Source organism: Pelophylax lessonae, assembly GCF_965119305.1.
Source record: "Pelophylax lessonae genome assembly, chromosome: 10".
NCBI classification, from domain to species: domain Eukaryota; kingdom Metazoa; phylum Chordata; class Amphibia; order Anura; family Ranidae; genus Pelophylax; species Pelophylax lessonae.
The window spans coordinates 76,856,926-76,880,692 of NC_138777.1; the positions used below are offsets into that span (position 1 = coordinate 76,856,926).

A 23,767-nucleotide genomic window follows, 5' to 3' on the forward strand; every position below is an offset into this window, starting at 1 on the left:
TCTAGCTACTAAATCACCTGTCCTCTTATGTACGGCTTTCCTACCTGATCTACCTATGGTTTCACATTCCTTTCTACCTAAAGCTTTGCCTTCCCTTTTATATTCATCTTCTCTGTGCAACTGCCTGTATCTGTCTACAGATTCCATTTCCTGGCTAACAAAGTTTCACTTTGCCATCTGGTATTATCCTCTGTGCATGATCTACCTGCATTTGCCTGCAAAACCAATTTACTGGCCAACCTACCTGTCCTCCTACCTACTGCTATCTGCTGTACCTCTACAGTTTTACTTTCTACCTAAATCTTCACCTTTCCACCTGTATTCATCTTCTGTACACAGTTTACTTGCATCTGTCTGCAGATACCATTTTCTGGCCACCTACAATTTCACTTTCCCATCTATTATTATACCCTGTGCAAAATCTACCTGCATCCGCTTATTAATACCATTTCTTGGACACCAAAAGTTTCACATTTTCACCTGTTTTCATCCTCTGTGCGCTATCTACCTACAAATACCATTTACTGGCCACTAACAGTTTCACCAACAGCTTCACTTTCCCATCTATTTCCTCCAGCTGTCTACAGATTTTCTTCCCCACCTGCTAAGAATTTAACTTTCCTATCCATCCATCACTTGGCTTTAACTTCTAACTATTTTAACTCATCATTTAATGTACATAACTCTGCCCCTTTGATCTACAATGTGTCTTCACAGTGTATTCACAGCTGTCATTTCCTTCTAGATAGATCTTTGTCATCTGTCTACAGTTTTACTTACATGTCCATAACTGCACTTTATCTTCTTCCACAAATACATATTCCCATCTATCTGCAGCTTAACTTTTATTCCTCTGTTTGACTTGCCTGAAACGTCCTCTCATCTCAATCACAGATTCCATTTCCTGGCTAACAAAGTTTCACTTTGCTATCTGGTATTATCCTCTGCGCATGATCTACCTGCATTTGCCTGCAAAACCTATTTACTGGCCAACCTACCTGTCCTCCTACCTACTGCTATCTGCTGTACCTCTACAGTTTTAGAGGTACAGCAGATAGCAGTTTGACTTGCCTGAAACGTCCTCTCAACTATGTAGTGCTTTATTTCTCTATGTCTCTACAACTTTTACTTACCTGTCCATAGCTTATTATCCCATCTATCTACATTTTCAAAATCCCCTCTCTTTCAGTACCACTGTACTTATTCACCGTCAGCTTCATTTTTCCTGTGCCTGTCTAAAAACATCCCCTCTTATCTGCCGGTGTCATCGCTCATGGGAGGCAAACCTTTCTTTTTTTTACCTATAGTCTTGATCTATCTAGATCTAACATTGTCATCTGCTGATATATTTCTAGATACTATTTTTATTATCCTTTGCATGTAGCTTCATTAACTTTATTGTATATCCAACACTACTGCATATATACCATCCTCTCTTTTCATATACGTTACTTATCTATTCCTTTGCATTGGCTTTCTCTGCCCTCTTTTCATATGCAGAAACAACTTTTTTCTGTCTATGACCGTACTGTTTCCATCAGCTAACAAAATGTTGCTTCAGTTTTTTTTTAATATCTATCTAGATATTTCCTACGTTGTGTTCTGTCTCTGTTTCCATTGCCGCCTCAATCTTCTCTAATTGGCCAAAAGTTTTGGTGTATTTGTCATCTACCTTGAGTTGTTCCTCATCTGCTCATCTGGACTGTCCTTAGAAATAACTTCCAGCCTAATATTCTGTTGAACTTGTCCCTGTCACCTAACTAGAAGTGCATTTCAGCTTTATCTATATCTGTATTGCCTTTTTAATCCAGAAAATGTCCTCTCTGGTCTGCCTCCTCATTTGTTATCCTTTGTATTGATCTATAAATCTAGCCCCCTACATCCTCAGTCTTTATCCCCTGGACCCTGTAACTTGAATATTCCCTCTCCCTATCATCGATCTACAACATTCTTCCTAATATCTGCCTATTATATTCCTGTTCTTAATAGTTATCAGGAAATGTATTTCTCCCTTCCATTGCTTTTACTTGCATCTATGTAAAGCTTCTCATCCTATTCTGCATGTTTTGCATATTCACTTTTTATTCATCTCATCTGCCTGTGTTTGGTATCTTATTCATCTTACCTGCTTATATTTCCTCTTCTTATCTGCTTACTTTATCCAGCTCTCATCTTCCTACCTTTCCTACGCCTCTAAAGCCTAGTACACACGCAACGAATTTCCGCCGACCGGTCGTCCGTCTTTTGTCCAGAGTGGTGTTTTGTTGGTTGGAATGTGCTCTAGACTACACACGAATTTTCCCGCACAACAAAATTCTACTTCAGAAGTGATGTCATGTGTTGGTTTGCTTTCTTTGTGTTCTTTCTTCTCTGAGCATGCCCAGTCTTGCTCATAAGATTTTTCCCTGTCGAAATCTGTACTGACTGCACGAAAATCGGACGTGTTTTGACGGAGGACAAAAATTTTATAGCCTGCACATCAGATTTTTTTGGCCGAAAAGTCGGAGTCAGTTGTCGGAAGCATCATTCTAACAAGCCGAAAATTGGCAGATCGGTCGTCCGAACGAAAATTCCCGAATTTCGACGCGTGTGTACGAGGCTTTATTTGCTTGTCTGTCCAGTGACTCGCATCCTCATTTCTTTCATACTATTCTCATCCTTCTTTTGTTCTTCTACCCTTGATTTGCCCGTCATTCCTCTCACTGTTATCTGTCTGGCTTTTCTATTCACTTCAGCTACACATCCTTTCAAAGGCTGGTCATGCACTAGAAGAAATTCATTCAAAAACTTTAGTTTCAAGAATGTTCGTTCCATTTTGGAATCATTAGTGGGGTCAAACTGACGATCATTTTTGACCACGATGACGAAAAAATTCGTAGGAACAGGATGGAAACATTTTTTGAAATTGAAATTGTGTTTTTCCTTTGGGAAATTGCATTCCTTTCCAAATTGAATGTTAAAAGCATATTCATTTTGAAGAACTTTTCAAACACAATCGTCAAGTCATCGATTGTACTAGGGAGACTTTTTGTACAAATATTGATTTGAAAATCTACTAGTGCTTAACTCCAATCCTTTTTACCTCTCATCGGTATACTTTCTTTGGAATGCTTTCTTCTCAGCTCATCATCTCAGCTGGTTCCTCACTTTTCTGCCTTTCCTGTACCTCCTATCCATATGCTTTCCCCCTTCTTTTAGTTGTTTCTATTCTTACCTTTCTACCTTTCCTTTACCTTGTCATCAGAATGTATTTTTCCTCCTTTTATCCCCCTCGCCTTTACAATTTCCCTGTACTTTGGATCAGCATGCTTTTCTCCTCCTCCCAATTATCAGTTTTCTCACCTTCATTTTCTCACCCTTCCTATACCTCTCATCTGTTTCTTTCCTCATAACAAATCTTTGCGACTTTCATTTACCTCTCATTGGTCTGCTTTTCCTCTCCCTCTTATTTGAATGCTTTTTTCACCTTACCACCTTTCCTATTCCTTTCAACTGCCATCAGTATGCTTTCTGCACTTAAACACCTTCCTACCTTTCCTCTTATTAATACCTATTGGTAATAAGTATACCTTTCCTCTCTTTTTTCCCTGTCTTTTTCCTGACTTCCTCACCTTTCACATACCTCTCTTAATTATGTGTTTCCATTCCTTCTAATTGGTATCTTGTCTTATCATTCCCTCTGACCTTGCTTTCATGTACTGTATATAGAGCTCTCTTCTTATGTAACCAGCATTCCCCTCCACCGCTGCTGTCATCTACCAAAGTGGCATACCGATCTATTCTATTCATACCAACACTGTCCCTGCAGCCGTCTAGAATTTCCATTGTCTTCTTCTAATATAACTCCTGTCCCTATAATATATCTTTAAGATGATTACTTTTTAATTCTTGCCTTTTATCAGCCTTTTTTCTAGAACATCTCCCGAACTTGCACTGTCATCTACTTTAAATTCTACTGTCCAACTTTTTTTTTCTTGAAATATAGTCCTATCTGTAAAGCTTCATAAACCCCTGCATCTAGAATTTACATTCCATATACATCCCTCCGATATCCCCAACACAATATACATCCTATCTAGGTAGAAATTATCTCTGCTTTTCTGAGTACAGTATATTCTAACTCTTTTAGTCTGCCATTTGTTTTTCTGTATTATCCACATTTACATTAGCTTACGTGTAATCTAATTGATCAACTATCTAGAATATCATACTTGTAGATAAATGTCCATATAATTGTCCGGAAACGGAAAGCTGTTTGCTCAAGGTATAGTTGTTAGGTGTGAGCAGCTCCTGAATTTTACATGCAGTCCCCTTAACCCTCCTCTTATGTTAGGGTCAGAACCGACCCGTTTTCAGGTTTTGAATGTCTATAAGTATCACATAAATTTGTTTATTGCATCAACATTTTTTTACTTTGTCAGGAACCTCTATTTAAGTAATGTAATAGAAAAATAATCCTTTTCACTAAATTATAAAATACTGTGGTGAAAATGAAGACGTTCATGGTGTTAGGGTCAATTCTGACCCAGTTATAATATAGGATTATAGGACACTAATAAGTTCCAAAACTGAAATCATAAACACTCTCTCTGCTTAGTAACACTGACAGCCAATCCCCTCTCAACACTGTGAGCTGTAGTTAGGGAGGGGCCTATCTCTTTTCCTGCTTGTCTGCTTCTCTAAATAAAGTGAAGAAACATAGGACCAATACATTTCAGAGTTGCTGACTTTATTTTACCATTTTTTAAATTTGAAAATGAGAGGTATGCTATCAAAAGAAAGGTCTAATGGGTCACACCAAAAATATTAAAACCAATCTTTTCAAGGATAAAGAAGCCTAACAAGGTAACCAAGAGGTAAGAAACACATTTGATGATAAATAATTATTCAGAGGGTATTTTATGGCTGATTTAAAACACGGGTCAAAACCGACCCTAAACATCATGGATAGTAACGGAATTCTAACATAAGAGGAGGGTTAAGACATTGGCCATGTCCTCTACTACCCCTATCTGACTGCACTATAAGGTGATAAGCCAGAAATTATGCATAAACTTGTTACCTTTTATCTCTCTCTATTCCAATGATCTAGTTATAGGGTACGATGTCACCATACTACCAATAGCTTAAATCATTTAACTCATCCACAAATAACTCAGCTTTGTCTTATCTGCCTTACTGTATATCTTATCTACCTATATATTCACTCTGCCTTGCTAATATACCTAACACATTTTTTTTTATACGCCATATACCAATACATTGTCCTGATCATGCACCTGTTGCTGCATTCTGCAACTCATCTGCAGCTTCATTTCCCTCTTTTCTACTTACAGCCTCTGTTTAATCTACATATAACTCCAGGGTCTCTTTATTGCAACCTATTTCACCATAGCTTCCATGTACTTACTTACAGCTTTACTCAACATTATCTGCCTATGACTTCACTATCCCTCTTAGTGATTTATAGCTTCTAGCTTCATAGCTTTAACATCCAATCTAACTACCTACAATTGAATCGATCATTCTATAAACTCACATTTTATTTTATATCACATCTGCTTCTAGGATTATTGTACCTTTCATCTACAGATAACTTCCCTGTCCTGTCCATATACCTATTTCTTTGTTCATTTCCTTTTATTTTACCTAGGTCTATAATTGTATGTTCTTTCCTTTATCCATACCCTTTCCCTTTTTCACCTTCAGAATTCACACTTTACCACATTCCATTCTGTCTCTGGATGAAGAAATAACATCAGTTTTTTTCCCCCCCCATTAACGAACCATTTGATTGACTGTGGATTGAGTTTTTTCCCTCTAACTTTTTGCATTCTGTTTATCAAGAAATCCATGGCACGGGGATCATGAGGACATATTTATGTCCAGCTATTTATGATCAATAAAATGGATATCATTTAAAACTAATACAGAGTGTATATAAATACTTATATGTACATACATAAAATCTTTAAAACCTTCTCTATAAATTAAAGTGTAATTAAAGAGCAGCTCAAAGCAACTTCAGCAAGTGGGGATTTGGGAAGTTGGGGTAGAGGGCGAGGCATTTAGTAAAATGAATGAATTACTCCATCCTATGCCTTATTTTTCAGATTTTCCCCTTGAAAGCAATAGTGAAAGAGCTATTTGGGGTCCTGTCTATCTGTACCTCTATCTCCCTATTTTCAGGTCCATAGGGGTTTTGAGGGAAATCTCCAACAATGTGTAGGGAAGGGTTCATGCATTAAAGGTGTTGGGACAGTAAGGGGAGTACCATTTTCAAAGTACTCAAAAGTCCTTCCCCTTTACACAGATCCACAGATGGAGGAGTTGCATTGAGTTGCCCTTCAAGGAATGTGGTCTTCTGAATGAGTAATATAGTGCCAGATTATCTCAGGCTGCCTGTATTAAAAATGGTTTAGCGTAGCGATATACTTATCTTCTGACAGTTCTGACCAGAGTACACTTGTATTACCAAAAAGTGGTTTCATGTGTAAGACAAAAGAGTAAACTGTGGGACAATCTTATGTGAACTCTCTGTCTAGGATTGTCTCCAGATTGGTTAATTTTTACTATGCTCTTCCCCTTACTACCCAATTTTTTAAACATTTAATTCTCAAATTACCTTTTCTCATCTCTCCTTGTTCATTGTATGATTGAAGAAGAGAAGCCAAAACCCAAGTAAGTGGCATTTCTTAAATCCGCTGTGTGCTTGCATACTCACACATTCACACTTTCTCTACTGTTTCCAGCACGTTTCACATTGCACAAAACATTCTTATACTGTGCAGTATATAATTAACAAACTTGCTGCGAATGCAGAGACTGATGGCTGCCTTATGTCACATTTGGCATACTCTGAATAGTATGGTATGCGGAGGCAGCAACTGTTCTCCAAAGGAGGCAGTGAACAGTGCTGGGACAAGGTCATCTAGCACCTAGGGTGAAGTTGCCAAACTGTCCCCACCAAGATGTATGATCACTATGTATCTGCACCCCCCTCTCCCCCCCCCCCCCACACACACAAAAAAAAAAAAAATGGGCACCAATCTGCATGCTTACCCCTAAGAATTAATTATTTTTGAAGGCCAAAATTCTCCTCCTCCCAGTACAACTCAAATCCCCCTTCCTAACACAAATTCCCCCCAAAACATTTCCCCTCCTGACCCAAATCCTCTCCTATCTCCCAAAACACACCCCTTCTAGCACAACCCAACCCCCCCAATCCCCCATTTCTAGCATAGATCCTCCTCCCGGCTCTCTCTTCCTCCAAAGATTTGGCTAAAAAAAAAGCAGTTTTTTTTTTAGCTGCAGCGTGCATGAGCCCTAAGGCAGTTTGACTTTGAACCTCATCTTGAGCTGTAGTCATTTACCTTTAATGAAAAAACACAAAAGAGAAACACATTACCAGTCCCTGCGCAGATCCTGGAGATTAATTCTCAAGCTGGGGAACATTGTAGTTTGGCCAGTGGTGAAACACATGAGCAAAAGCGTGGCAGCTCTCTTAACCCTCCATGGGATATGAGGCAGAGAAACTAGGCAGAAAACAAAAGAAAGAGAGCGCCCACCGCCCTGGTGTAACACCATTTAATGAAAATAATTAGAGCCATAAAAACAGGTACTCACAAACAAGTATAGTGTCATGCATGGAAATGATATCCCCCGACCTGATGTGTGTAGGATACTCCTTCTTCAGGCCTCAACGCCTCCGAAACGTTGTCTTTAGCGACCCCATGAATGTCATGTCCTGGGTCCTGATCGGGGATCTCCCCTCTGTGTAACCGCACTGTCGGCTACAGTATCCGGCTCTTGCAGAGCGTGCGGCGAGCAGCTGGACTGTGCGCAGGCGCACCGCATTGAGCTACCTTGAGTCATCCGAGGTGGTTGCCTTAGCTGGACGTTATCCACTTATCAGTGCGGGAACGAACAGCTGAGCCGCCGGCAAGGAGGAGAGTACCCTACACACATCAGATCGGGGGATATCATTTCCATGCATGACACTATACTTGTTTGTGAGTACCTGTTTTTATGGCTCTAATTATTTTCATTAAATGGTGTTACACTAGGGCGGTGTGCGATCTCTTTCTTTTGTTTTCTGCCTAGCCATTTACCTTTGGCAATCACTTCAAGCTTTGGATAGATATGCATCTCTTCACACCCAGACACCTCACCTCAAACGTATCCCCAATTGTATCAAACAATCACTTACTCCTGCACCATATTATTTTACTCTTTACCATATGTTCACTGTTCTCTCAGGTCGATTAACAGCTAATGCTGTGTATTTGTGTTGCAGACTCACAGCACCTAAAATCCCAGATGGAGAGAAAGTAGACTTTGATGTAAGTATACTAAGAAAATAAAAAGGAGAATACTAAAATTATAGGTACAATACATTTACTTCTAAAAGCAGATTGTCGTTTTTTCAAAATTTGCAAACCATTATTTGAAAAATAAATCTCCATGAACTTGGTGGAGCAGTCCATGTCATATTGGTGAAAGGTGGGACCAGAAGAAGAAGAAGAAGAAAAAGGCCGCTGATCTCAGAAGGGATTTTCATGTCCTGGATGGGGAACACAGAACAGTGTTAATATTATTTTGACACATTTTTGTTTTTGGTTGCAGGATATCCAGAAGAAAAGACAGAACAAGGACTTGATTGAGCTGCAGTCATTGATTGATCAACACTTTGAGGCTCGTAAGAAGGAAGAGGAAGAGCTTATTGGATTGAAGGAAAGAATTGTAAGTTACACGCTTGTGACTAAACTTCTCCTAGTGTTGTCAAAGGCCTTAATTCTCTCACCTGTTTAACATCGTAGTTAGACCATCATTAATCGAACACAGTGATGGCGAATCTTTTTGAGCCCTAGTTCCCAAACTTCAACACAAAACTTATTTTTTCCAAAGTGCCAACACTGCACTTAAACTGCAGACACCCAACCACCCAGGTGATGATCGCACACTCCAAAAGGGATTGCAGTCAATTCAGCACTCACCCGGCTCCGGTGTCCAGTGTCGGTGTGCCTGGCAGCAGTTTCTCCTTTTGTTGGTGCCTTTGATCACCCTCCTCACTCTTGATCGTGTACTCTCAGGATTGTCCTCATGCTCCTCCCTGGCTGGTTCAACTCCAGGGGCTGTTGTGGCTTGGGCTCTTTCTCCCTCCTGAACCACCTCAGCCTCCGCTCACTTTTATCTCCACACTCCTTTCACCCTTTTCCCTCACCCTATTTTTTCCTGGGCTCCAGGCTGTCCCTCCTCTTATTTTCTCAGTGCATGCTGGGGCTGTAGTTTTTATTAAACTGATTAAAATGGAGCCATAGTCTTTCCCGGGTCTACATGTCTCATGGTGCACTTGTCCTGGCTCCTCATTGGTCCCTGGCCGCAGCCAATGGGGGAGACAGGAGGAATCAGAGTGAGTGACAATCCCTGTAACAGTCGATTCGTCCCAGTCCTGCGCTGCTTCAAAGAAGAAGAGGGGCGAGTGAGGGAAATACAATGACAGCCCATGCTCCCATCTCCCCTTGTCGCAGTGGTGGCGGCATCTCTCACATGCCTAAAGAGAGGGCTCTGCGTGCCAACTGTGGCATGCGTGCCATGGGTTCGCCATCACTGTTCTAACGTGTCTTATGAGAGGTAATGCAACACATGTATACTCTAATTTGTCCACAAGATGGCAGAGCTTTCATATATGTTTCTGTAAATGGAATAATTCATAAAGCTTTAAAGAGTAACTCCACTTTTGTTAACAAAAAAAAAAAAACATTTTGCTCTGGGTGATCTGTGTACATTGCAGGGATTTTAATGAACTTTGTTGCAGATTTCTACCTTTTGTTATTCTGAAGGAATCGCGGTTTGTTTTCGCATCAGTATGAACCCAGCCTCAAAAAATATATAATTCTGCTTTATCAGATAGGGATTCTTATATAAGCCATGTGACTGTCCCTTTCAAATATCATGGGACTCTGAAAATAACTCACTTAGGAAAAAAAAAAGTAACTGTATCCTAGTGTTGTGGCTGATCTCCATATTTTCCTATGGTTTTTAGGAGAAACGTAGAACTGAGAGAGCGGATCAGCAGAGGATCAGGGCAGAGAAGGAGAAGGAGCGTCAGACCAGACTTGCTGTGAGTATTCTCAGAAACACACAATCACAATGTTATATCTTATGTGTACCATATTTTCCCCTATTCAAATAGTTAGCATGTAAGAATAATCATTCAGTGGGCAAATCACACATGCCAGGATGGCCATCATTTGGTGTCTGTAAGCACCTTTAATATTTCCATGCATGTATGCAACACTGCACAATACACTGGTACTTTATATAAGGACTAATATTAGTATCATTATCATTACATGCATGTACAAAGAGTAAAGATAGTTAATGTTTTACACAGGGTGGAATTGATTTAAATCATAATTTAACAAATTATGATTTAAATTGAGTTGATTTAAATCAAGCCTTTTTACTAGTGAGTTAAAATTTAACTCACTAGTAAAAAGGCTTGATTTAAATCAACTCAATTTAAATCATAATTTGTAAAGAGCAACTGTCATCTCTGTCCCGCAGCAGCTCCTCCTCTGACCCGCTGTTGACTCACCGACAGTCCCATTCACTTTAATTGGGCTGCTGGTGATGCGGCAGTGACCCAACAAGGTAAGGGACGTGGCGGCAGCAGGTGAGTGGATGCCCGCTAACAGGCGCTGCCATGATGGATCTGAAATGACAGGTGTTCTTTAAATGTAAGAAATTATTCTTGCTGGTGGCTAGAATCTCTAATATTTGCAAACAAAATGGAGGTTTCCTATTAGAAAAGTAAGCTGTCAGGTTAGTAAAACAGTGATATTAGAACCAATTCAATCATACAGTTTGTAGTGTACATAGATTTGCAAAACAATAAAGGATAAGATAAAGGAATATTCCTGAACTTTGTTTTATCTTATGGTTACTGTGAAATTGTGTGAATGCATCAATGTAGTGCATGTTATCCCGGCTTTCAGAACTTGGATTCATTGAATGATTTAACCAAAAATTTAAATATTGCAGAAAATACAGCCTCTTGCTATGTAACCAAGCTCCATTTCATGCTGAATAAACTAAATTAATAATGCATCCTAAATAGAAAACTATATTTAGATAGATTTTTACTCCAAAAGCATTTTATGATAAACATTAAAAAAAAAAATCAGATTTAAATAAAAAAAAAAAAATCAGATTTAAATTTAAAAAAATTGAATTAAAAAAAAAAAAATCATTGATTTTTATTCATCCTGGTTTTACATCATTAAAAATATCAGAAAGTATGTTGCATTTTTACCATGCAGGGGTAAAGAGTAATAATATTCATGAACACTCCTGAATTGTATAAAAACTGCATTGCTTTTAGAGTGATTATAAATGACTTCCAGTTTATCCCAATTGAATATTATAATGCTTCCACAGGAGGAGAAAGTAAGAAGAGAAGAACAGGATGCCATGAGACGTGCTGAAGATGACATGAAGAAGAAGAAGGCTCTGTCTTCCATGGGAGCCACATACAGCAGCTACCTGGCCAAGGTGAGCAGGTCAACCATGTAAAGACAAAGCAAGATATAGAGCTTGATTTACAAAAGTGTAAACCTGTTTATTCAACTAACCATTTTCAATTCATACACTTGGTAAAATTATGCATTAAAAGCACAAATTCTTGGTTAGCATATATTGTAATAGGGCAATATCTCTGGCAATACAAGTTCAAGCTGGCAAACTGCATCAACGTAATCCTTCTCTGGCTATCTCCTAATCTACCAGTAAAAGAGAATTACCTACATGCATATAATGTGTTTATGGGAAGCTCAGCTTGTTCGCACCCTCCCCCCTCCACTGCCACATTTGGCACTTTTTGAGGGGGTACCTGGTTTTGACAGGTACCCGCTCCCAATTCCTGATAAAATTGCTGCACAGCGATCTACGTCATTTCCTGCCCCTCCTTCTTCCCCCGCTGCCTTCTGGGAACACACAGAGGTACCTATATGTGTGTGATCATGCACTTTTGCCCACAGGTGGCACCTGCGGGCCGCTTCTGCTGTGATAATTCACAGCAGAAGCCGATCTGTGGGTGCCGGGCACTCGATGTCCTCCGGCACCCGCCGATCGTAGCCAATACACAGGGAACTATGTACACGAGGCATATGTCAGTTCTGACAGGGGGGAAGGGGTCGATCTTGTGTTCGATCTTGTGTTCCTGCAAAGCAGACACTAGGATCGGTCTCTTCCCCTAGTGAAAGCAATATAGAGTGTACACAAAAAACACTGGCTAGGCACACAGTAAACCCTTTGAGCACCCTATATGTTTAACCCCTTCCCAGCTAATGTCATTAGTACAAATGACAGTGCATATTTTTAGCACTAATCACTGTATTAGTATCACTGGTTCCCGCAAAGTGTTAATGTCCGATTATCCACCGCAGTATTACAGTTCCTCTATAAGTCGCTGATCGCTGCCATTACTAGTTTAAAAAAAATTCCGTAAATATATCCCATGGTTTGTAGACCCTATAATATTCACGTAAACCAATCTATATATGCCTATTGGGATTTCTTTTTTGTTTTTTATGAAAAACATAGCAGAATATATACTGGCCTAAATTTATGAAGAAATTCAATTTTTTTTTTTATTGGATTTGTTTTATAGCAGAAAGTAAAAAATATTGTTTTTTTTTATTTCAAAATTGTCGGCCTTTATTTGTTTATAGCGCAATAAAAAAAAATCCCAGTGGTGATTAATTACCACTAAAGAAAGCTCTATTTGTAGGAAAATGTTATCAATTTTATTTGGGCAGTGTGGCACATTCGCACAATTGTCAGGTAAAATAACACAGTGCCGTATCGCAAAAAATGGCCTGGTGATGAAGTGGGGTAAATCTTCCGGAGGTCATGTGTTTATTGAACATTATCAAGAAGGGGGGGGGGGGGCACCTGACAAAATGTTGAAAAGCACTGATTTGGTAATGATTCCTATGTAGGCTGACCAGAAGAGAGGCAAGAAGCAAACAGCCCGTGAGCAGAAAAAGAAGATTCTGGCAGATCGTCGCAAGCCCCTGAATGTTGACCACATGAGTGAGGACAAACTCAGGTAAACATTGATGTTTAGGTGTCTTTGGGATGTCAATTAACGCTGGACCTCGGGGCAACAGCTACAATTTATGCAGCATGTGAGAGAAGTTGTACCTGCCAAAGGATTTGGATTTCACCCATCTTGAGATTTACACAGTTCTGCCATACAGCACGACCAGGGCCGTCTTTAGTATTGATTGGACCCTGGGCAAATATTTTCTTGGGCCCTACCAAATGAACTTATCAACTAACTGTGGGCAATGCGGGCTCAAGGGGCAGCTGCTTTGGGCCCCACAACAATGGCTGGGCCCGGGGCAGCTGCCCCTTTTGCCCTGTGTTAAAGACGGCCCTGAGCACGACCCTTAATAGCAGGACAGTAGACCTCATTTTATTCTACTGAAGTTAAGTAACACTTATAGGTCTTGCCCCCCCTTCATCCTCCCACCTGTGATTGGATAATGAAAGAAGAAGCATACTGTTGAGCTCATCTCTTTATTACTTATCCCATAAGTCTGTCGCTTGTTAGCACATGAGAGCTGCCCAACGTATTGGCTCCTAATGTTGCCCTCACCTTCTCTCAGTCTGCTGTAGAGAAGATTGCAAGTGGCTAATACAAGTCAAATTCAAAATACTTACACTGCTTGCATTTAACCAAACACATTTCATGATGTGTTAATGAATACAAAGCTGCATTAATATGTTTCTTTGATATCTGCCTGGATTTTAGAATATAAAAGCTTGTCCACCCAAAGCGAGTAGAAAGAGCCACCATCCAGCTTTTTTTTTTGTTGCTCCAGAAGTCCATTGATAAGACTTCTAAATCTGACTTTTCAAATCCACCCACCTGTCTCTCCCACTATGACGGTTTCCCCCAAATTGGGCCTTCATTCATTTTATAAGACAAAATTCACAGCAGAAGTTTTTGACTTTACGGCAACAGGGTGCAGAACTGGATACTCCAGCTGAAAGATCTCTATACCAGAGTCTGTAAAAGGTCCAAGAAGCCAGTCGGATTAAGCAGTCATTTCTGCAGCAGTTCAGTACGTAAACATTACCTGACCTGTTGACTTTTCTGTAACAGGGACAAGGCTAAGGAGATGTGGGAATGGCTGTACCAGCTCGAGTCCGAGAAGTTTGAGATGGGAGAGAAGCTCAAGAAACAGAAATACGAGGTGAGCCCACTACACACAATAATTGGGTCTAAATGTTGACGCACAGTCCTAGACAGATTGTGCTTCTGTACATAACTGTTTACAAGGATGATGTTATAGTATTATTATAATATTAGTGGTCAAATCCCGATATTATGGCAGTCACTGTAGGGCCCTTTGATCGTTCTAGAATGGAAGGCAGCTGTTCATATATTATTATCTCTTATATAAGCAATCAGTGCTGGGACAAGGTCATCTAGATCCCAGGGCAAAGTTGACAAACTGCTCCCCTCCCCAAGATGTATGAGCATTATGTGTCAGCACCCCCCCCCCCCCACAAAAAAATGCCCCCTTCTAGCGCAGATCCTGGTTTGTCACTTCCCGTGCTAAACTAATGGGAGCAGTAATGCACTGTCAGCTTGTGGCATTGGGAACTCTCCTTGTGGCACCCCCCACCTTACATAATACTAGCGCCCAGGGTAGCCTACCCTCCAGCCCCCCCATTGTCCCAGCACTGTCATTAATACCTATGCAAGTTTATCAAGCTGCAACTCAAAAATTACACATTAGTTTAAACTTCTTAGCGGTATTACCGAGCGTGGCTCTGGGTTAAATTTCAGAGCCAAAAGCGGTAACCCCGAGCCACACTCGGGGTACCGCCAGAAGCATCGCTGGATCCTGTAAGCAGGGTTACTTACCTTGTCACCGAGATCCAGCGATGTGTCTCGGCGGTGTCTAGCGGCGGTTCTTCCTCCCGATCGTCTCCGTGCCCCGGCTTCCGTCTCCTGCGACGTGACGTTCGCAGGGGGGTGGAACCGGCGGCAAATTCAAATAGTGAAACACACCAAACACACTGATACAGTTCAAAATAAAAAAAAAAATCACATTAGTTTGCCCCCCAGTGCCCTTTCCTGCAGTTTTACTGTACTTTTTATGTATATATATATATATATATATATATATACACACATATACACACACACGTATATATATATAAATACACACATACATATATATATATATATATATATATATATATATATATATATATATATATATAATGTATACAGTTGCTTTGGGTTGCTCATTCACAAGAATTACATGCAAAATAATGGTACCGCTTTCAGCACCTAAAATCCGAAAGAATCATACCGCCAGGGAGGTTAAAGATCCATTCTTGATAAAACTTGCAGGACTGAAAACTGGACATTTTCTTCATTTTGCCAAAAATTAGCATGTGTTGCTGTTACTGTTATGTCTCTCACAAATATAGTTGAAAATACACTAATGTAAAATATAAATAATAAGCACATTGGAAAAAATGATATGCATAATTTAAAACATATTTGCAATGTCTAATTTTCAGTCTGCCCTAGCTTTATCCATTAATGGAAAGGTAAAGTGTATATCAAGGAGCACAAATTTTGAAATGTTTTTGTAGTATTTAGTATTATGTGATGTTCAAACTTTTACAGGTTTGCTTTTCCATATTTTTGTTATTATACTAAATACAGAGGTTTTTAAATTACCCACTTCCCACTTAAAGCATATCTAAACCCAAAGCAAACATTTATTATATTGCAGCTTACCAGTCCTTAGATGTGGTAGTTACATTAGTTTTCTATTCTAGACCTTTCTTTCCTTTATTTTTGGTGATCCTGACAATAATTCTGGCCCAAACAAATTATTTTCCATTACATCGCTATGTGCCCTTGTGTGCACTGTATCAGTCTATAGTAGCATTAGCATCATACAGGATGGTGGCACAGTGGGGGAGATTTACTGAAACTGGAGAGTGCAAAATCTGGTGCAGCTCTGCACAGAAACCAATCAGCTTCCAGGTTTTATTGCCAAAGCTTATTTAAAAAAGCTGAAGTGAAAAGCTGATTGGCTAGCACGCACTGCTGCACCAGATTCTGAATGCTCCAATTTTAGTAAATCTCCCCCAGTGTTCCAGATAGAAGAATGGGTGACTACCTGTCTGCTACTGGACCAAAACCAAGTTGATCTGAATGTTTCTCCGCCACACAGGAGAAGACTTGTATTTTTTTTTTTTTTATTAACGAATACAAGGCTTCCTCTGATTGGATGAGGTGGACATTGTGATATCAGTGGCTGCACCTATTGGTCAATTAGAAAGTGTTTAATGGCTGCAACTTTTGCTCTACATAGAAAGTGTTCAGTGGCTGGCATATAATTTGAACATTTAAAAGTTTAGAGATGTAACAAAAAACAAGTATATGAGTAGCAGTGATGCATTTATGGTGATAAATGTGGTCAAATTAGGTGCACATAACTCTCTGCTGCTTTTCCATATATAATAATTACAAGCACTATAGAAGAAGCCAGCGCACATTTTCCTACCAGGCACTTGCTTCCAGTATCCTCTTATTCACATGATTATCTTGGTTTTTCTTAGATAACAACCCTGCACAGGAGAGTAGAGGAACTCTCTAAGTTGTAAGTAGAGAAGCCTCTTACGAAGGAGGCTAACTCCACTGAACTGTTTGTTCAGGTGTGTGTCAGGGTAGCACTGGGTACGACCGGGCTTGGGGCTAAAGCAAGGCCCAAGGAAGGTTTATGGATGTAGCAAACCAGGACATCAGGACTACAAAAAGTTTCCATGTTTTAAGGGATATTTCGCTTACTGTTGCATCATGATTACTTCATATAATACTCAAATTCGCAAATTTTAGTTTGTGTAAAATAAATAAAAATAAAATAAAATAAAAGACTGCCCAGGTGACAGAATACTCCTGGTGGCTTACAAAATGTTCTTGTATAATAAGGTAATTAGTTACGTGGCATAGTGCAGTATCTTTAGTTGGACACATTTGCAGTAAGAGCTCCTACATTGTTGTGTATAATATAATGATTCTGTACTAGAAGGTCCAGGCTAAATCTTAGGTTCATTGTAAATCATGAGCATTCTAAAAACTGCTTGGCAAACATTTATTATTATTAATATACGGGATTTATATAGCACCAACAGTTTGCGCAGTGCTTTACAATATGAGGGAAGACAATACAGTTACAATACAATTAAGTACAAGAGGAATTAGAGGGCCCTGCTCATTAGAGCTTACAATCTAGAAGAGAGGGTCGAGTGAAACAAAAGGCAATAACTGTGGGGGATGAGCTGATGGAGAAAATGGAAGTACCGTTGTTAGGTGTGGGAATGCTGAACATGTGGTAGATGGTTGGTTGTTCAGATAGGCAACCAATGAACAATCTATTTTATTATAGCCAATAACAAAATAAAGACTTGAAGGCACATTCTGTGATGCACATATGAAAAGAATGGTATAACAGTCAACATTTATCTTCCAAACCAATTGGGTTCTTATTATAAATAAAATAGAAAGCCTATGTAAATGAGTATCAACAATACTGACTTATTTTCCCATCATGTGATAATCACGTATGAAGCCAGAGTGACCCGTAAAATTTGTTCTTGGATAAACTTGTAGTCTTGATGTCCTGTGATCCCACTCTTGTTGGGTTATGATTAGGGTAGGTGCCTCTGCTTCATGCCCTAGCCCGGGTGTTAAGTAAAAGGTAAGTAGCTGTGTGTCCAGGTACATGCCTAGAGGCATTTGTGTGTGTACAGGTCACTAGACACTCTTATCTTGCCTATATGGATCGCCACCCTGGTGAGAGGGTGCCAGGTAACGACATTCTAACAAGCAACCCGGGAAACCTCTGACAAAGGATCAGGGAGTTGGAGGTAAGGAACCGTAAAGGACTCCGGTATAAATGGGTTGTATGTTGTTTTAACAGGTTACAACCCTCAGGAACCGTATTGATCAGCTCCAGAAACAGTAAGTAATGCTAAATACGACAACATTGTCCCGATTCCAGCCTGCATATTATTCCTGATCAACTAAAATACAGTATCTACAGTACAGGCTCAGAATATTTTTCTATAATTCAAATTAATTTCTAACCTACTGATTAATAAAAACAAAAAAAAAAATTTTACTTGAAAACCAGTAGCCCCTTGAAATCAGCACTGCATGGATTCTGGTAGGACTGACAATGTTTATTATAAACTATTTGTATTTTCTCAAAAATACAATTTATTCCAAAGAACCAAGCTCACAATTACTAATACATCCATTCTCTCCCCATAGGTAAAATTCCCCTTCATATTTGTTCAATTTCCATTAACTGTTTGTTAAATCTAGGGCTGCTGCACGTTTGGTGGAGGCAGCCATTTTGTGACTTGAAACCGCCATTTTTTGACAGTGGTTCTTAATGAATTAATTCCCTGCATTCTCACAAATTTTGCTTCATCTTTCAAAATGGGTACCAGACCAGTGTGTACTTTATGGTGTCATTTGTAAATACATACTGGTTCTACGCAACCCTATTTTGTGCTAACCCAATTTACACACTTCATAGCATTAAAACAATTGCCTAGTGACAATTTAATTCAATATAACTGCATAACATGGACCTATGATGTCTTGCAAATATTAACAACTATGCTCAGCCCAGCCTAGCCACAAATGTACTGGTCACCAATACGCAGCATGGATCTGACTATCAATTCAAAGAACACAGTTTATAAGACTACTTGTTCAGCTTGTAATTTGGTCTTTAGAGAGTACAGGTGATCTGTACACTTGTGTCAAGTCTTACCTAGGCTGGATGACTGACCTACCTAGTTATGAGACCATGTGTGCCCTCACACGTATGGTAGATATCACTGGTCTTGAGAGATATCACAGGCCGAATAGGACACCACTTCTTCATTTCGATATCTCAAGCCTACCATGATATCTCCAGTCTAACCCTGAGCTATAACAAGTAAGTAAACTAACCCACTGCTGACCCTGGTGTGTCAGGTACAGTATAAGAGAAGCACATTCCGGTTCTGTCAGCACATACAAGGCCTGGGTCTCTTCACAGCCCCCATTATACTCCAGTACCTGGTTTTACCTAATCCTGATGTTGGCCTCTATGATGGTGATGGCAGAATGGTAGCAGTATGTGTTTGAGACATGTATGCATGATAATCTAAAGGGAAGTACAGCATGTGGGAGAAAATGTACAGTCTCTCCCAAACTAACATGACAACATGGTAAGTAATACTGCTTGTTTGTGTTTATGTAGGGGAAACTAGCAGGACGGTTAAGCCTAACAAGTGGCTCATTTAAAGAAGTCAATAATAACATTTCTGGCTACTTTCATATCTGGCAAAATGTCATACTATGTTGACATGTGCTCTTTTGCTAAGTCCATCTAGTATGTTAGCCATGTTAGGCTGAAAAGAAGCCCGTTACATTGCTTTCCAATGATTCTACTAGCCAGGTCTACCAGCTGACCAAGTTAAATCCCACCTGTAATAATTATATATTTACAAACATTTAGACTTCCGATATCTGGAATTTTCAGAAAAACGGCTTAAAAGCGTTATACTTTCTTTACATAAGCCAACTTGTGTTGTAGCTTGGTTAATCGTCCTGCAATATCAACAGTATTATTTCTCTTTCTTCTATGTCGGTTTTTGTCCTCCTTGACCATCTTCTGTATTCTATCTTTACCCGCCTTAAAGTTGAACTGAACTGAAAAAAAGTGGAGATCTGCTACCCTGTTTCCCTGAAAATAAGCCCTACCCTGAAAATAAGACCTAGCATGATTTTCAGGGATGGCTGCAATATAAGCCCTACCCCGAAAATAAGCCCTAGTAAAATCCTTGATCTCAGCCCCTCCCTCTGCAGTATTCGGAGAGGGAACGTAGAGCTCCGGAGGGTCACGTGAATGCCCAGTGGTGCTGTAAATAAAGTATTTTCCACAATAAAGTTACAAAAAGGAGACACACTGCACATTACATAATCTTTTTACAAAATCGATTACATAATTTTACAATGCCTTTATCCAAGGTTTATTTTTGGGATTACAGAATTTCATAATGCTGACTCCTGAGCTGACAGGGAGATAGGGGGAGAGAACTTTTTTTTTACATTTTATTGTTATATTCCAGAACATAAAGAGGGTTAAATGACACAGCACAAGCATTGTGTTATCTATCATGCTTTAAAGGATCAGTATATTTATTTATTTTAGGGTTACAATCACTTTAAGATCGTCATTGTACATACTGTAAAAAAGACATCCCCTGAAAATAAGCCCTAGTGTGTTTTTTGTAGCTAAAATTAATATAAGACCCGGTCTTATTTTCGGAGAAACACAGTATTTTATAAGGAAATTTAGAAATTGTAATTGTGCTGAAGCAGTGTCATGAAAAAAAATGTACTTTTGGTCTGAAATTCGTGTACTTCCTGGTATGTAAGGGTGCCTAGGAACCCCTGTACTTACAACCTCATATCTGTACATCTGCAATGTGAGATCCAAGGCACTGTTGCCTCTTATTGCTAGTCTTGACAGATTTGAAATAACATTATATCACTAGTTTGCAGTTCACTCTTCTTCTTGCTGGAGACTGACATGAGAAAGAAATACCCTGTCCCTAAAAAGATGGCCTCCTCCATACAAAGACACAGTGCAGAGCACAGCATGGCAAGTTGGTAATGGGAAAAGCTCAACAGAAAGCAACCATAGGCAATGCTATTGACTAGTCCTTTGCCCTCTACCTGCTTTATTCTGAGCACATCATCCAGAGTTCAGTTCCTCTTTAATACATTTTCATAGCACTAATCCTCCATATACCAGATTTTCTGTATCTGGTCTTTTCCTCTTATTGTGTATGTACCCTGTCCACTAACCTGTTCCTATTTATTCCCCATTACAGCAGCAAGAAAGCAGCTGGAGGCAAAGGAAAAGTTGGGGGCCGCTGGAAGTAAACTGCTCCCAAACCAAGACCCGGCCGTGTCAGAGAGCAGCCCTCCTCCACACACCTTTTACCATCCCCGATCCTGCAGGAAGCTGGCTACACCGAGTGCCCCACAAGATAGTTGTCCTGTCTATCCCTTCGGGCCACCTTTTTCTCTCTGTGGACTGCTCTGTATTATCTCTTCTCTTTTGTAAATAAAGTGTGACGCTTCTTACCCTAATAACATTCCTTGTACTTGTCACAAACACCCCACAGAAGAATGACAGAAATGCTGCCTACCATTAGAGAACAAACATGTGACATTGTCAAGGCCTGTGGGTCTCCATTAAAATGCGCAAAATGTGGTAACATTGAAGGTCACAGCAAGTTCCGAATGTCACTGGATATGTGGAGATGGGTACATGAAAACAATCTCACCCTTAAAGTGCATATCAAACCAAAACTTTATCTAGTTTTGGATACACCGTAGGTTTAAAGTTTAACTTAGGGTAATGCCTTAAAACATATCTATGTGTAAAAAGGGCGCTCCCACTATGAAAACCTAATGTGTGTAAATGGTAGCATTAACTCAAATTTTTATATATATATATATATATATATATATATATATATATATACACACACACACACACACACACACAATATCAAGGTTCAAAAATAGAAGTCAAAATCAAAATCAATAAAAGTCCAACGTATTGGTGGAAATTATTACAGTTCCATCATAATTAAAGTGCTGACATGCCAAATGCTGTAAACAAAATTGGTGCAGCCCGTGCTTCCCTCCTGTGTGCCCACTCACTCACCAGCTGCCATAGACTCCCATAACAGAAGTCATGTGCGGTTTGCAAAACATCTCAGATGCTGGGATTAGTAGTCCTCCAACTGAGCTCCTTCTTTGTGGGTGTGGATTCCCTTCATGTATACCAGAATGGAGGAGGAATATATAGCATAATTCTGTTTATTAAAATGATACTAAAAACACAGTATTGCACTCACTTTTGTACAAGGTAAAACAAGCAAAAAAACCGGGAACTGGAAGTACGCCGCCACTTGTGTGTCACCAACCGGATCTAACGTCACCACCCGCGGTCAAATGATGTGCTTCATCCCTCCCACAGGACGTTATCAAAGGCGAGCGATAACGAGCCTTTGATAACATTCTGTGGGAGGGACGAAATGCGTTAGTTGACCGCGGGTGGTGACGTTAGATCCGGCTCGTGACACACAAGTGGCGGCGTACTTCCAGTTGCCGGTTTTTATGGTTGTTTTACCTTGTACAAAAGTGAGTGCAATACTGTGTTTTTAGTATCATTTTAATAAACAGAATTATGCTATATATTCCTCCTCTCTTCTGGTGTATATATATATATATATATATATATATATATATATATATGGGAATCCGCACCCACAAAGAAGGAGCTCAGTTGGAGGACTACTAATCCCAGCATCTGAGATGTTTTGCAAAGCGCACATCACTTCTGTTATGGGCAGCTGGTGAGTGAGTGGGCACACAGGAGGGGAGCGCGGACTGCACCAATTTTGTTTACAGCATTTGGCACCTCAGCACTTTAATTATGATCGAACTGCAATCATTTTTACCAATATGACTGACTTTTATTGATTTTGATTTATATTTTTGAACTTTGATATTGTGTGTATACATAGAAGTTTATGCTACCGTTTCACATATTAGGTTTTCATAGTGGGAGCGCCCTTTTTACACATATATATATATATATATATATATATATATATATATATATATATATGATTTAAGGCATTACACCTTTTAAAGGAGCAGCAACTTCACCTGTAATATTTACTATTTCACGTAGAAGGAAGGCAGGAGACTAGTTCCCCAACTAGCGAGTCTCCAAAAAATGAAGTGAAGCAGGACTTTCTAGGTACCTTTAAACATGGGGGTATACTCGACAGGTATAAAAATATAAAATGTATTTATTTTTTTTAAATAATCTTTATTTAGCAAATTTATAACAATACAAAAACACACAGACCAAAGGTAGGAAGCAAACAAAGTTCCAGACAGTAGAAACAAAAAAGAGGCACATTTATTTAACACCTCATTGAGTTAAAGTTGACAATTGAAATGCATATTCAACAGATAATTACCCAGACAGAGACAAATAGATATGGCCAAACATGGCTAAATATCTTATTACAGGCAATAAAAATATGTATACATTCGAAAGGCATAGCAACATAAAACCTTCCAAAGTAGAGTGTATACAGTCCCCAACATGTTTCGAAAGGTAATAACCTACTTCTTCAGGAGGATAGTTGTTGTAGTCACTCAATGAGGGTAAACTAGGCATCCACTGCAGTAAAGAAGCCCCGCCAAAGAGAGCACTCTCCCCGGCGGACACGGGGGGACAAAAAATTAACCTTCAAGTAAGTAAAGCCATATGGTGCAGGCCAGGGTGGAAATTAGATGAAATACTCGATCAACAACAGGGGCAGAAAGTACAGCCCATTGTTGGAAAGGTTAAGGAAAGAACTACCTACTCGCTATGTTTGTAGATGAAAAATTGTCATATGGTGGTCCAAAATCCCTATGATGGAAAAAAATCAGGCCCAGTATAGCTGTTCCACCCAAAAATGAGCCTCCTTCCAAGCCAGTGTGAGGCTTGTTTTGTGTGGAACAGCTATACTGGGCTTGATTTGTTCCTTCATGGGGATTTTGGAACTGCATATGACTATT

The 23,767-nt window shown here is 39.5% G+C and overlaps 1 protein-coding gene across 2 annotated transcripts; it reads left to right on the forward strand.

Annotated features, from left to right (window-relative positions):
- Positions 1–6,571: 6,571 nt before the first annotated feature.
- On the forward strand, positions 6,572–21,268 carry TNNT3 (troponin T3, fast skeletal type). 2 transcript variants are annotated; one of them, XM_082271153.1, is made up of 9 exons: positions 6,572–6,681; positions 8,297–8,342; positions 8,626–8,742; positions 10,046–10,123; positions 11,443–11,556; positions 13,005–13,114; positions 14,177–14,267; positions 16,666–16,706; positions 21,004–21,268. In XM_082271153.1, the coding sequence occupies exons 1-9, from the start codon at positions 6,653–6,655 to the stop codon at positions 21,053–21,055; spliced, it is 678 nt and encodes a 225-aa protein (XP_082127279.1). In that variant the 5' UTR covers positions 6,572–6,652; the 3' UTR covers positions 21,056–21,268. The 2 variants fall into 2 exon arrangements, with proteins under 2 accessions (XP_082127279.1, XP_082127280.1); XM_082271154.1 differs by lacking the exon at positions 16,666–16,706 and adding an exon at positions 18,027–18,067.
- Positions 21,269–23,767: the final 2,499 nt, after the last annotated feature.